The sequence below is a fragment of the Phocoena phocoena genome, chromosome 21 (assembly GCF_963924675.1).
Source record: "Phocoena phocoena chromosome 21, mPhoPho1.1, whole genome shotgun sequence".
NCBI lineage: Eukaryota > Metazoa > Chordata > Mammalia > Artiodactyla > Phocoenidae > Phocoena > Phocoena phocoena.
The window spans coordinates 3,062,545-3,078,376 of record NC_089239.1 but is presented as its reverse complement, the minus strand read 5'-3'; the positions used below and the strand labels follow the sequence as shown (position 1 = coordinate 3,078,376).

The 15,832-nt window shown below is 38.2% G+C and overlaps 1 protein-coding gene across 1 annotated transcript in view; it reads right to left on the bottom strand.

Moving 5' to 3' along the window:
- Positions 1–15,832, bottom strand: part of RNF170 (ring finger protein 170) — a 28,034-nt gene that overhangs the window by 10,642 nt on the left and 1,560 nt on the right. Inside the window, exons 2-4 of the mRNA XM_065899960.1 lie at positions 11,697–11,840; positions 2,607–2,682; positions 849–957 (exon numbers count right to left, since the gene is read on the bottom strand). Of these exons, the coding sequence (XP_065756032.1) occupies positions 849–957; positions 2,607–2,682; positions 11,697–11,833 (322 nt within the window). The 5' untranslated portion in view covers positions 11,834–11,840. The remainder of the gene's footprint in view (positions 1–848; positions 958–2,606; positions 2,683–11,696; positions 11,841–15,832) is intronic.

Sequence of the window (15,832 nt, the reverse complement as noted above, 5' to 3'; positions counted from 1 at the left end):
GGTAACATCTTACGGGAAACCCCGAACGAACTTTTTGGCCAGCTCAACAGAACTGCGCACAGGCTGTGAAGTCAGACCCGGGTTTAAAACCTAGCTCTGTCCGTCTGCAGCTGGGCTGCCCTTTGTAAAATTTCTTAGCACTGCTGAGCCTCAGGGTTCCTCACCTGTGAGCTGGGATGAGATGGAGTATGTTGCGTCCAGCACACAGCAGGCCCATAATAACTGACTCCTGCCAATCTCACGTGACCACAGCCAGCAGTGGCTATGCGGTATGTCCCATCACTCTCTGTGACTCCTCCTGGAAGGTCAGGAGATGCCCAGGGGTGGACAGCACCCCTTCCTGACACTAAGTGCGACATCAACGTCCCTTCTCGTCCCTCTACGTGTTCTAGGGTTCCCAAGCCTCTGGAAGTCCCAGAGGAAGAGAGGTAAGAACTTCTGCACCGACTCAGAGTGAAAAAGAGGTGGCAGAGCCAAGGGAAGGTCTCGGGCAAGGTCCTTGGGAGAAGAACCCTGCTGCCTTGGGAAGGAGGAGTAATAAATGAAACCACCAGAAAGCAATGAAAATGAGGAATTCAGTGACTCCCTCATGGTACAGATATCCTTAACTCACTATTCAAAGAAACACGTTTCTGTTTATTGGGGGGTTGAATAACTAGTCTTTTTAATCTTTGAACTACGGACACTAAATAAAAGTGGCTGACAGCAAGAGCAGGATCGCAGAAGCAATCTGCCCCACTCACAAAATACAAAACGTGACAGAGAGAAAATTAGGAATCCGGCTTGTGCACACACACGGGTCTTGGTCTGAATAGTCACTTTTACCAAGAACAGCATTGTTTGCTTACCACAAAAGAGATGTCCACAGTTTGTTTCAACAGGGAGGGAAGCTTGATGTAAACAGATCGGACAGTACATGTCAGTGTAGAACTGCTGTCGGGCAGCAGCAGGTGCATCCTGGTGAGAAGACAAGTGCATATTGAGACACAACACACACAGTCTTTTCAAAATTCATCTTCATGCTAAAAGGTACTTAACAATACAGTCAGGACTGTGTAATCCTCAAATTTAGATGTGCACTAGTTAAGGTCTTACAAGTTTGAGAAACTTATGAGGCTCCAGTGTTGTTCTGCCTAAACTGCATGGTCTCTACCTTCCTTCCTGAACACAGTCTAAAGATAAAGATAAAAAGATATATCTAAAGATAAAAAGCCAATTAACTCAGGAGTTACTCTATTAGAAAGAGTAAGTTATTCTGGGTAATACAGGCTGAGCTCATGCATTCATTAGCTGAAAATAAGAAATGTCAAACTACTCCCCAGGTGTTAACTTTCTTCTATTTTTAACATCTGTTTCATTCATACATTCCTGATAGTCCTTACGTGTCTGAAGATTATGAGATAGTTGTATGTGAAATCCCTTTGTAAATTATAGAACACCAGGCCAGCATGAATTATTGATAACAAGAGCTCTGGAACACAGTACCACTAATATGCTTAAACTATTTTTGAATCAGTGAGTTTAAGTTCTATGAAGCAAGAATTCTTGTCTGTTTAGTTCACAAATGAATTCTCAATGCCCAGAACAATGTCTGACATATGGTAGATGTTCAATAAATATTTGGTGAATGGATAAATCATAAAAACCCTCTTTGGAATTAAAATTTGACTGGTGGGTAGACAATTTTTAATTTTTTTTTGATATTAGGTATCTCAGCATGAAGGTATACAATGTCCTACTTAATCCAGCTTTCATAAAATATATTACATTTCTGGCTCTTAGGGAATCCACATGGTTAAAAGCAAAGAAGAGGCAGAGGAGAAAAGTTTTCTTCTTTGCCTAAGTAGTTTTAACAACTTTGATCACTGAAGAAAAAGAAAAGGAAAAAAAGCCATCCCTTATAGTCATTTCTTTGAAGGTCTTAGGGGAATATACCTTTATTTATTTATTTTTTAAATTTATTTATTTATTTTTGGCTGCATTGGGTCTTCGTTGCTGCACATGGGCTTTCTTCAGTTGCTGCGAGCGGGGGCTACTCTTCATTGTGGTGCACGGGCTTCTCATTGCGGTGGCTTCTCTTGTTGCGGAGCACGGGCTCTAGGTGCGCAGGCTTCAGTAGTTGTGGCTCGCAGGCTCTAGAGCGCAGGCTCAGTAGTTGTGGCACGTGGGCTTAGTTGCTCCGCGGCATGTGGGATCCTCCTGGACAAGGGCTCGAACCCGTGTCCCCCGCATTGGCAGGCGGATTTCTAACCACTGCACCACCAGGGAAGCCCGGGAATATATTTTAGAAAGAGTAGTTTTTCCACTACATTTCATTAAAGCCAATTAGACAGTAATTATTTCCTAACAAGTAAATAATAGGAAAACTGTTGTCTTTTAAAGCAAGTTAAAACTAAATTCATGAAAACATCTTAATTAGATTAAGACTAGTCATTTGCTTAATCTAAAAATGTACAATCAATAGAATAATAAAGGTAACTCCAAGCAGGAAAGAAGCACATGCTTCCAAAAAGGAATTTATTGATATATCATCACAATTTCTTATGCAAGGGGAGTGATAACATCTACTCCTCATACAAATGCACAGATTTATATCACAACAGTACCTGTTCTGTTTGAAGTTGTTCCCGAAGCACTCGTACTAGCTCTTGGTTTTCTGGGTGAATGTTTTGATGTGCATTTCTGCTGAATAAATTATAATACGGTTTTAATATAAAATATTGTTAGATGAATCCATTTTCCTTATGGGTCTAATTTTTGACCTAGACTACTAGCAACATAAGAAATGTAAATGATGGCCTACAACTGTACTCCAACTGTAGGACTGAACATTCTAGGCTATTCTGAGATCACTGATTATCGGCTCATTTCAGGTTTAACTGGCAAATGATGAAATCCAGAGGCCTAGTACCTTGGGGATTGAATGTAATTTCAGACTTACATATAATATAACACGTTTATTTCTTTTGTAAGATTTCTTGTATTATTATGTATTTGAACACTTTTCTACATCTAATTAGGTCCTTCTCCCAACTTTTCACCTATGAGGTGAGAGGGACAGAGAAAAACAAAACCTAAAATGTATAATGTAGAAAAGCCCAAACCTATGATACCACTATTCTCTTAACATTAACAATTAAAATGAAGAATCAAAGGCAGGAAGTTAGAGGTCCATATAAAAGGATGGGATGCGTGAAGTGAGGACTGAAAACTAGAAGCAGTGGTTAGGTTGGTAGGGTCAGGGGTGAAGATTTACATCTGAATCAGTTTAGTTTCATTTGGCTATAGAAGTTTTTTCTAAACCTAAATCTCTTTAACAGCAATATTTTAAGTCTACTCAGTGTCGGTGTTATTAATCTATAGAAGAGCCTTTACTCTCTAGCTGACCCAATATAGCATAGCAATAAGAATTCTAAATCAATATTCTAATGGGATAAGGAAAATTAAAGAAATCCATCCCAGGGTTATTTAATTTTTAGTAAAAAATTTAAATTTTAGAAAAGAAAGCCGAAAAAATATAACCATTAGTTCAGAGACAACATAAAAACAATTTAAAGTCAAATATCTAATCAGAAGCTCAACATAAATGTAATGAAACTACTTGAATTCTGTTTAACACCTTAAATTTTGGTGGATTATTTATTTTAAAATGTTACGTTCTTATGACTGAATAAATGAATCAGTGAAAGAAAGCTACTCTACGGGAAAAACAATCTATCAAGGAACAGCCCAGGAACCAGCCTATTTACACACCAGGAAACACCCAGCTAACTGGAAATTCTCAGCTCTTTGACAATGAAAAACCATTCCCTTTTCATTGGAAAAAAACAGTCATGGTTTTCTGAGGATTGATGTAAACCATGTGACTGGAAGGTCTTTCTTTTGGTCTCTTTTGGTTTCTTTTGGTCTCTCTCCATAAAAGAGAAGATATAAAATTCTTAAATCTGATAGTAGAATATTAGAAAAGTCAAAGTATAGCCAAAGAACAAGAACAAACAGCCCAAGATGCTAAACATGGCCTGTAGCTCAGGTAGCTAATTGTGACTGGCAACTTTGAGTACAGAACCAAGAATCTAGAAATCGAATCAAGATAGATTGCAAGCTAGATTAGAAGATCAGGAACATACTGTTATAGAGAAAACCTCAGGCCTCAAATGGCATCACCTGTGCTAAAGCCTATGCCACCAAATCGAGACTTCACACCTGGCCCAACTGCAGCTCCCACCTTCCCCAGGAATGGGATCTGAATTGGTCAATCTGGGGTTTCCTGGTCAGTACCAAGGAGGTAGCCTGCATGATAAGACCCCTGCCATTTCCTTCCCCCAGAAGAAGAAGTCTTGGCCTGAAATAATCCTAACTTTTCTTTTGCTAATAACTTCCTTGCCCCACCCTCCTTCTGCCTATAAAAACCTTCTATTTCATACAACTCCCGGAAATATCTCTCTACTTGCTGGATGGGGTGCTGCCTGATTCATGAATAGCTTAGTAAAGCCAATTAGATCTTCAAATATACTTGGTTTAATTTTTGTTCTTTATCAATATGATCACCTTAGCTATGAGAAAATGATGGCATTTGACACTAAGCGGGTCTAAAGTGAGATGCCAAGGAAAACAGTGGCTCTGCTATGAAACAGAAGTACATGTGTTGTTAATGTATTTATCAACGATTTATGGTCCTTCTAAGTTCTCTGAAAAGAGAAACCAAAACTGTCAAACCAGTTAAGTTATATGTAGCCCTGGAAAAGAGCCAGGAACCTCTGATATGAGGAAAGCAATGATACCCAAAGCGTGGGTCAGGCAAGGAAGTTTGAATCAAAGTTTACAAATACGCAAGCATGTGGTTCACAGGTTAACCTGCCTACCAGACCCTTCTGACTGGCTTCTGGTATGTCAACACATGGCAGCTATTATTAATGGCTTAAGAAGGAAGACCAAATAGAAAAGATTTAAAAAGAAATTAATTATAACTACAAAACATTGCTGAAAGATATTAAAGACACAAATAAATGGAAAGACATCCCATGTTCATAGATTGGAAGACAACATTGTTAGGATGTCAATACTATCCAAAGTGATCTATCTTCAGATTCAGTGCAACCCCTCTCAAAATCCCAACAGCATTCTTTGCAGAAATAGAAAAACCCATCCTAAAATTTATATGGTATCTCAAGGGACTCCAAATAGCCAAGATAATCTTGAAAGAGAAGAACAAAGTTGTAAGACACTTCCTGATTTCAAAACTTGCCACAAAGTTATAGTAAAAACAATGTGGTACTGGTAATAAGGACAAACGTATAAACCAATGGAATAGACCCCAGAGACCAGAAATAAACTTTCACATATATGGTCAATTGTTTTTTTTAAAATATTTATTTACTTATTTATTTGGCTGCACCAGGTCTTGGTTGCGGCAGGCAGGGTCCTTAGTTATGGCATGCAAACTCCCAGTAGCGGCATGCATGTGGGATCTAGTTCCCTGACCAGGGAGCGAACCCAGGCCCCCTGCATCGGGAGCACAGAGTCCCAACCACTGCGCACCAGGGAAGTCCCTGGTCAATTGGTTTTTGACAAGGATGCCAAGACCCTTCCGTGGAGTAAGGACAGTCTTTTCAACAAATGGTGCGGGAAAAACTGGATATCCATATGCAAATATAATGAAGTCAGACCCTTACCTCATACCATATACAAAAATTAACTTAAAGTGGATAGAAGACCTAAACTTAAGAGCTACAACTATAAAAATCTTAGAAAAAAACACAGAGGGAAATCTCTGTGACCTTGGATTTGGCAATGATTTCTTAACCATGACACCAAAACACAGGCAACAAATGAAAAAATAGATAAATTGGACTTCATCAAAATTTAAAAATTCTGTGCATCAAAGGACACTATCAAGAGTATAAAAAGACAACAGAATGAAATAAAATATTTATAAATCATATATTTGATAGGTGATTAAGATAGAATATAGAAATAACTCAAACACAAAAAAGCAAACAACCTAATTCGAATATGCACGAAGGACTTGAATAGACATTTCTCTAAAGAAGTCATACAGATGGCCAATAGGCACATGAAATGATGTTCAACATCATTAGTCATCAGTGAAATGCAAATGAAAACCAGTGAGATACCCCTTCACACCCAGTAGGATGACTATCAAAAAAACACGAAGTAGCAACTGTTGGCCAGGATGTAGAGAAATTAGAACCATTGTGCATTGCCGGTGGGATTGTAAAACAGAGCAGCTGCTGTGAAAAACAGACTGAAGGTTCCTCAAAAAGTTACACACAGAATTACCACATGATCATGCAATTCCAGTTGAAAGCAAGGACTCAGATTCTTGTACCCCAACGTTCACAGAGTACCATTCAAAATAGACAAAAGGTGGGAACAACCTAAATATCCATCAACAGATGAATAAACAAAATGTGGTATATACATACAATGGAATATATACATATTTTTACATCTTTATTGGAGTATAATTGCTTTACAATGGTGTGTTAGTTTCTGCTTTATAACAAAGTGAATCAGTTATACATATACATATGTTCCCATATCTCTTCCTTCTTGTGTCTCCCTCCCTCCCACCCTCCCTATCCCACCCCTCCAGGCGGTCACAGAGCACCGAGCTGATCTCCCTGTGCTATGCGGCTGCTTCCCACTAGCTACGTTTGGTAGTGTATATATGTCCATGCCTCTCTCTCGCTTTGTCACAGCTTACCCTTCCCCCTCCCTATATCCTCAAGTCCATTCTCTAGTAGGTCTGTGTCTTTATTCCTGCCTTACCCCTAGGTTCTTCATGACATTTTTTTTTTCTTAAATTCCATATATATGTGTTAGCATACGGTATTTGTCTTTCTCTTTCTGACTTACTTCACTCTGTATGACAGACTCTAGGTCTATCCACCTCATTTCAAATAGCTCAATTTCGCCATACAATGGAATATTATTCAGCCATAAAAAGGAATGAAATTCTGGTAGATGATACAGCATGGATGAACCTTGCATGTGTTACTAAATGGAAATGCCAGAATGCTAAATGAAATAAGCCAGACACAAATGGACAAACACAGTCTAATTCCACTTTATGAGGTACCTAGAATAGCCTAATTTCTCGAGGCAGAAGGTGGAATAAAGGTTACCAGGAGCAGGAGGAGGAGAAATAAGGAGTTATTATTTAACTGGTAGAGTTTCTGTTTCGGATGATGAGAAAGTTCTGGAAATAAACAGTGGTGATGGTTACATAACACTGTGAATGTACTTAATGCCAATGAATTGTACACTTAAAGTGATAACTTTTATGTTATGGATATGTTACCACAATAGAAACAAAGGATGAATTATAATGACTACAGACATCAAAGAAATTACAGAAAAGAGACAAAAAGTTCCTTTGTTTGAATCTTCTAGTACGCATGCTACCCCTCCCCTAACTCATTAATTGAATACTTCAGTTAAAGTAGCAGGATGACAATTGCCGACTGAATTTGAATCTGAACAGCTGGACAGCAACTTAAACTGACCTCCCATCCAATCATATGACAGATTCAAGACAACATCCACGTAATGGGGAGCACCTTATATCATTTGAAAAGTTATATCTTAGGTTAAGCCAAAATCTCATCATTTAGCTCCACCTATTGGCCCGGTATGAGATAATAGAAAATATATATTAATAGATATTGGTCTCTGCTCCTGGTTCCTGGCACAGAGCTCCAGAAACACTTGCAAATTCCTAAGTGATAAGAGTACTAGGAGTACCTTGTATTCTAAGATTTGGTCTTTGACCTGGCCCCTCACACAGGGTTCCTGAAGGCCTTGTAAATTCCTGGGTGACAGGAGTGTCTTTTGCTCTAATGAGGTGACTCTGGGTGGACTCCTGGATGAGGGCTGCTCCCCGGAAGGACAAAGTCCTGATTAGAAGTTTGGAATGTTCAGCATCCGCCACCCCTACCCCCATTCTCCAGAGAGAGGAGGGGCCAGAAACAGAGTGAATAATCGATGACGCCTACATGAGGGAGCCTCCATGAGATCCCAGCAGTGCGGTCCGGAGAGCTTCAGGTGGGTGAACACGTCCACACCAGGAAGGTGATGCACCCCAACTCCACGGGGACAGAGGCTCTTGCGCTCAGGACCCCCCGGACCTCGCCCTATGCATCTCTTCATCTGGCTGTGCATCTGTATCCCTTATCACACCCTTTAATAAACTGGTAAACCTAACTGCTTCCCTGAGTTCTATGACCTGCTCTAGCAAATTAATCAAACCTGAGGAGGGGGTCACAAGAACCTCCGATTTCTTGTGGATGACCTGGGGACAGAAATCAGACAGAAGCTGGGGGTGACTTGGGGACCGACTACGTGCCGTTGGCATATGAAGTGTGGTGGCGAGCAGGCTTGTGGGACCGAGCCCTTAACCTGTGGAGCTGACACCATCTCCAGGCAGACAGTATCAGAACTGAGTTAAATTGTGGGACACCCAGCTGGTGTCATGGAGAATTGCCTGGAGGGGAAAGCCCACACACATTTGGTGAAGTGAAGGGTTCTGTGTAAATACAAAGGAGACACAGGAGAGAAACGGTAGGGAAGAACTGGGTCCTTCACTACATAAGAAGGAAAAATCTGTAGGTTTTGTCCTTTACACCCTAGTTCTCTCCATGAAGCTACACAGAATTAACCTAATTCTTCTTCAACAAAACAAGCTCTCATCGTATTTAAAGCTTTTGCATCCTACAGTCTTTTCCCCTAAGCTGGATAGCCCCAGTTCTTTCAGGCATTTTTATATGATTTGTTTCCATAGCTTTACCCATTTTGATAACCTCCCCTGAATGTTTTCCAATTTAAAATTCTTGACCCAAACTGAATATAATCTATATGTGACCTTTATCTGATTATTCTGATTAATACACCTTGATACTGTTAAGTTTTTGGCATCTACAACATACAATTGCCTTATTAATAGAAACTTCTATTTTGGGCTTCACATCACTACAGTCTGTCAGGAAAAATATTTTATTTACAAGTAATAATTATCCATAGTAGAGAAATTAGAAAAACAAATAAAGGAAAAGAAAAATATTTTTAAATAAAATTAATTTTATAAAAATATTTTAAACAAAATGGGCTACTTGACCTATGGTTTTGTCATGTGCCTTTTACTTAATTCTCACTCAACAATTTATCATGGATACTTTCAAATGACAATAAATTCATATCTGCATCCCATTCTTAATAGGTAAAGAGCAGATTTTTTTTTTTGGTATTTGCCTAGTCATGACCCATTTTTAAAACAGCTTGATTGAGGTGTAATTAATCACCACCGTCAATTTTAGAACATTTTCATCACCTCAAAAAGAACCCTGTACCCTTTAGTTATTGCCCCCATATCTCCAACTCCAGTTCTATACAACCACTAATCTACTTTCTATCTCTATGGATTTTCCGATTGTGAACATAAGAACAGACTCAAATATATGGCCTTTTGTGTCTGGCTTATTTCACTTAGCACAATGTTTTCAAGTTTCCTCCATAAGGTAGCATGTGTGCATCAGTATGTCATTCCTTTTTAAAGCTGAATAATATTCCATTGCATGGATATACCACCTTTTGTTTACCCATTCATCTATTGATGGATCCATTCATCTGTTTCCACCTTTTGGCTATTATGAATAATCCTGCTGTAAACATTCCTGTACAAGTTCTTATGTGGAGATATGCTTTCATTTCTCATGGGTATATATACTTAGGAATAAAATTGCTAGCATATATGGTAACACTATGTTTACTCATTTGAGGAACCGATAGTTTTCCAAAGTGGCTGCACCATTTTAACTCCCCTACCAGTAGTGTATGAGGGTTCTAATTTCTCCATATCCTCAACAATTGTTATTATTTGACTTTTTGGACCTAGCCATCCCAGTGGGTGTGAAGCTGTATCTCATTGTGGTTTTGATTTGCATTCCCCTGAATGACTAAGAATGTCATGACTAAGGCATCTATTCACGTACTTATGGGCCATTTGTATATCTCTGGAGGAATGTCTATTCTGGTCCTTCGCCCATTTATTAATTGGGTTACTCATCTTTTTATTATTGAGTTTTGGGTTCTCTACGTATTCAGATATAAGGGCCTGATCAGATATATGACTTGAAATGTTTTCTCCCATTCAGTGAAATGACTTTTCACTGTCTTGATGAAGTTCTTTGAAGCAGAAAAAGTTGTTACTTTTGATGAATTCCAATTTGTCTATTCTTTCTTTTGTTGATCATGTTTTTGGCATCATATCTAAGAATCTTCATGATTTACTCCTATGTTTTCTTGTAAGAGTTTTATAATTTTGCCCTTACATTTAAATCTTTGATCCATTTTGAGTTAAATTTTGCATATGATGTAGTATGGGTCCAACTTTATTCTTTTGCATGTGGCTATCCAGTTGTCCCAACATCATTTGTTGAAATCTTTCCCCACTGAAAGGTCTTGGCACCATTGTCAAAAACCAGCTGACCACAGATGTATGGGATGACCCATTTTTAAATCTTGATTCTGTTGTACCAATACATTAGCTATCCATCCCAACTGATAATTTAACAAACGTGCTTCTTTTGTCTTCTTCATCCCAGTTGCTAACAGAAATGAGAAGAACAGGCTCAGAAGCAGAGCCCTGCAACAATTCAGTGTCCTTCTTTTTTGGCTTACACTAAAACATTAGTCAGCACTCCTGGGAATGATCTGTCAACCAGTTATAAACTCACTTAAATCTGCTATCATCTGGTCATCATTTCCCCACTATGTCCACAAGGGCATCACCAGGTACCATGTAAAATACTCTACTGAAATCAAGATAATGTCACCCTAATAAGAAACTAACCATGCAGAGGTAAAAGAGAATGCTCATATTCTGTTTAATAATCCTTTCTATAATTTTTATAAGAAACTAACAGATCTGTACTTTTTGGAATTACTGTAATCTCTTTTCTACTTTATACTTTTGTCATTTCTGTTTTCAACAATATATACAAAATTTTATTTATCTCCATGTGTTAATACTTAAATTTCTAGTTTATCTCTGTTTATTGGTACACAGACATCTAAGACCTTTAAATAGTATTCCTAATTCTATAACAGTAATTTTAAAAAAATATTTTAATTCCTTTAATCCTCTCAACAACCCTATGTTCTAAGTGTTTCATATTTATTAATTCACTTAATCCTACATAACAGCAATTTTAATTCTAATCTTAATCCCTCCATACTGTCCAAGATTTTTTTGTCCCAGTTTTTTTCATTTAAACACTGAAAATATATTTGCACCTATTATATCACCTATAAGTTGATGAATTCAATTATGAAAATTACATTTTAAAACTGTGATCCTCCAACAGAAAATATTAACATTTTGTTCAAAATATGGGTGATAAATCTAAATTTTTTTGACTAGACAGTTGATGCCGGGAAAAATACACAGTAGCATTTAGAGCCTAGTGGAAAATAAAATACCTTAGTAAATACATACAATCACTGAACTCATTATTTGCTTTTTTTTTTTTTTTTGGTTAGTTTCTGCTTTATAACAAAGTGAATCAGCTTTATTACTTGCTTTTAATATTAAGTATTAAACATTACTAGAAGCAGTCAGAAAGTCAGTGGCCCTTGGAAATACGTATTATTTAAATTCTTTTGTCCTTTAGTCTCACCTGAAAAGTGCATATACCAGGGTAGCAATCAAAGCGAAACTGACCACAACTGCCACAAGTACTTGGTCACTTACTCCTTCTATGACTGAATCATCATCCAGTTTCAAACTGTGAACTTCACCTTGATATTTGGCCATTCCAGGTCTAAAAGAAAAAGAGATAAGATGAAAATTAAAAACGACACAGTGAAAATGAAATATATTAATAAAAACGATATAAACGTAGCTGACTTCTGATATATGTATTTTTTTGTAGCACCCACTTGAGGTAGGTTGCATTAAGTACATCTCCAGTGGGGAATGCCCCATTAATGAGTTCTTTAAAATCATTAAAGAAGAAAAGACATTTCTCATGCCCAGTTGCTCTTTTCTTATTCCTGAATACCAAATAAATTCTCCACATAGATCACATCCCTCTTCTCCCTCATGGCACTGAATGTGCGTCATGGAATGTACCATGTACAGATACGGAAGGAAATATATCGTCTACTTCTGTAAATATTCCTGTATTACCTGGCATACTGCCCTGTACACAGAAGGACCTAATAAATATATGTTTAAATAGGAGTGACTTACCTTACTTATGGTGTAAGTAATTTGAAAAGTAAAAGACATGGAGGCTATAGAACATTTATAGCTATACTGAGACTACTTGAATTAATGAAAATTCTATTGCTTGGAAAATGGTTAGCCTCACTTGGAACTAAGCTCAGTTTATGGTTCAGAATTCTGGGAACTGCCTGGAATATGGAATCACCCTGAGGCTGCATTTCCTTATGAAGAGAAAAGGGAGGATATGAAACTCTCCCTCCCATACACTAAACTAGAGGAAAATGGTAATACCCAATTTCTATAGATATGAGGGGAGATGGTCCAACCACATCAGAGTCCAAATATCACAGGTTATTCCTACTTTTTTCTGATGGCAAACACTAAAGTTACTTAAAATCTTGTAAGACACCTAAAGGGAAATAAAGGCAATAAAATTCAATTAAATATACATGACTAATCATAATTAACCTGTATTTATGTAATGTCCTGCACTGAAAACAGTTTTATTCAATATCATCATTAATCAGGTGAGTTTCTGTTAAAAGGAAACTTTGAGTGTGAGAGTCTAACACCTTTGAAAAGAACCTGAACTGGCTGCTAGTAAGAAAATTACCTCTCATGGAAGAAACTTAAGCAAACAAACAGATCAAAGGTGGCTTTCATCAGCTTTACACATGGTAATGGCCTGATGTATCAGGAACTTTCTAATGACAGGTTTCAAGTATCCCTCATGAAAGCACACACCAGAAACTCAGAGAAGGAGCTCTAACCTCAGTATTTTATTCAAAAGAAGAGTCAAATGAACTGCCAAATGAAACTGAAGAAAAAAGCCTCAAGTAATCTTGGGGTGGGCCATGTAGTCAATCTAGATTTTTATGTTGTCAGGTTTCCTCTTTTTAAATTGAAGATGCTGTGGCTGTCAGAAGTCCTGTCAGTGAGAACTACTTGCATCTGCTCAGAGATCAGCAAAATGTTATCCTGTGTGGAGAGTCCCAGCCTCCAATTACTGAATCCAGTTCGGGGGATTTTCTCCTAGCTGTACATTTAGGGAGTTCACTACTTTGTACTATTTCTTTTTTTAATGGGTTACATTTGTTTCACTACTTTGTACTATTTCTTTTTTTAATGGGTTACATTTGTTTCTATGTCCTTCCAAGTGTAATCAGTGATCATGTGACTAAATTCTACTCTATACATTTTATATATATATATATATATATATATATATTCTTATATCACTGAATCACTTTGCTGTACACCTGAAACATAATATTGTAAATCAACTATAGTTCAATAAAAAAAATAATCAAAATTATATGTATATATATTCTACTGTATAAAGACATACTTCTACCAATTATACCCTTCAGACGCTGCTTCATTCACATATCCAAGAGCTCAGAGATCCAGGATACTTTAAGTATTGCAGGACCATGTAATGTTATTTGCATCATTTTATAGCAAAAGTTCCCAATGTTGTTGAAATGAAGAGTTACTTTTTATTGCCACAAATTCTAGTGTCACTGAAGGAGGTGCTTGGGCTGAGAGAGGGTAGGAAGGGAGGAGACTGCTGGTAAGTCTCAGAGAGGAACAGAAAGGTCAGCTGCACTTCCCTGCCATGTGGAAATCCCAGCCCTCACATGGATAACTACTAATGGTGTCTGACCAACCTGTCGGGGCTTCAGTAGTTAACTTCCGCCAGTAGTTTTTCTTATCACAGGAGTCCAAAAAGGAACTGCAGGCGCTGCTGGCTCAAAAATGAGGTATTATGCCACCACCTCAGTTTGGAAAGAAGCCAATCTAAGAATACAGGGGATAAACAATAAAAAGAAATAAAATTTTCTACTTGAGGAGTTGACCTTATACCCCAATCTTGAAAATGAATTCCAATGTCAACCTGAACTTCAGTCCTCCAACCTCTGCTCATCTGGAACAAATCAATGCTGCTGATTTGGACCAAGGGCACAGGCTCTCAGCGCAAGCCCAAGCCCCGCGGCATGGCATGCAGGCCCCGGAGTTTACCTCCAATTCTGCTACCACAACTGGGACCCCGCTTAATCTCTTAGGACCCCTCATTTTCTGCAAAATATGAAAGCTGGATCTGAAGATTTCTTAAGTTCCCTCCACCACTACATTTCTCTGATTCAGAGCTTTCTGGAATTGAAAAAAAAAAAAGGCAGGAAAGCTAAATAACCAAAGGTTAAAATGATTACAAGTGGGGAGCAGGCCTGGGAGAGCCAGATCCTCACCTTTCCCAGGATACAGTTCTATAGTCTGAATTCTTTTCAAGAACGTATTACTTTAGCAATAAAAATAGAAGCCAGTGTCTGCTTCCTTCCTTCAGAGATGAAAATTAGACTTCAGTGCTCAAAGATTTAAGACGTCTCTCCCCAGTACCATTCTTACAGAGCACCCTAGACCCTCCCAGTTTCCTGATGGTGCCCTCTGAAGACCTCAGTGACTGGCACAGGGAGGCGCCTGCGCTGGCTACCTCTTACCCCGCTGAGCAGCGCACAGGGGATTTTACATGTTGCAGGGGCCTTGCACTAAATGCTGCTCGCTTGAAATCCCAAAGCAAGGTTATTAAATTTATAAAACATGGCGTCTAATCTATTTCATAGGGTCCTATCAAATGAAAACAAGTTAGTAGTACTCTGTTAACTATTTGAGATTTACAGAAACAAAACACCATAGATCTTGGAAACGGTGTTGATAATTGATAGAAAAATTGATAATTGAGAGATGGGGGAGTGATTTCCAGTACTGGTTTTGTTATTGCTTAGCTGGCTAAGTCTTACTGAGTAGCTTAATACATTGAAGAAGCATAAGCTTTGCAGTCAGACAACTGTGTACTTGTGCAAAATCTGGGTCTCAGCTTCCTCATGTGTAAAATACATAAAATTAACTTGAACTATATCAAGCAACCACTTTTTTTGGCAAAAAAAACACAAAACCGCTCTAGTTTTGTGGAGTTCATGATATGACAAAGGTAGAGCACTTACATGTTGCTTGGTACATCATACAGGCTCTCAATTAACGGAAGCTATAATATTTTGATTACTATTATTAACAACCCTCAAGGAATCTGCAGAACCATGATAAGACGTGGCCATGCCTTCCTTACAGCTACACTAAGTAGCATCTCAAGCTCGCTTTGATCTAAGCTCTAAGTATGTATTCCCCGGGAAACTGGATAAACTTGGCACACTACGGTGAAGGACACTCCCCCGTTTACTTGAATGTGATAAACAGCTGTAGATGAGAATTAGCCTCCAACTAACTGGAGTAAGGAGACAGCTAAGACAAGTGCCACTCACCTCTCTTTGGTCTTTTCCAAAGCTTTCAGGAAAAATGAATCAAAACAACAGAGACAAATAAGGGAAATATAGGAAATTCCGTAACTTCAAAGGAGAAACTCCATGTCTTTTTACCCAAACTCATGTAAAAACATGATGGCCGCATGGCTTCTGCAGACAATTACACACGTTCAAGAAGTTTTTAATATAATTTCCTTCATGGAGGGTAACTGGAGCTACGGAATGAAATCTCAAGAACACTGCACATCATGCACAAATGCATTGTGGG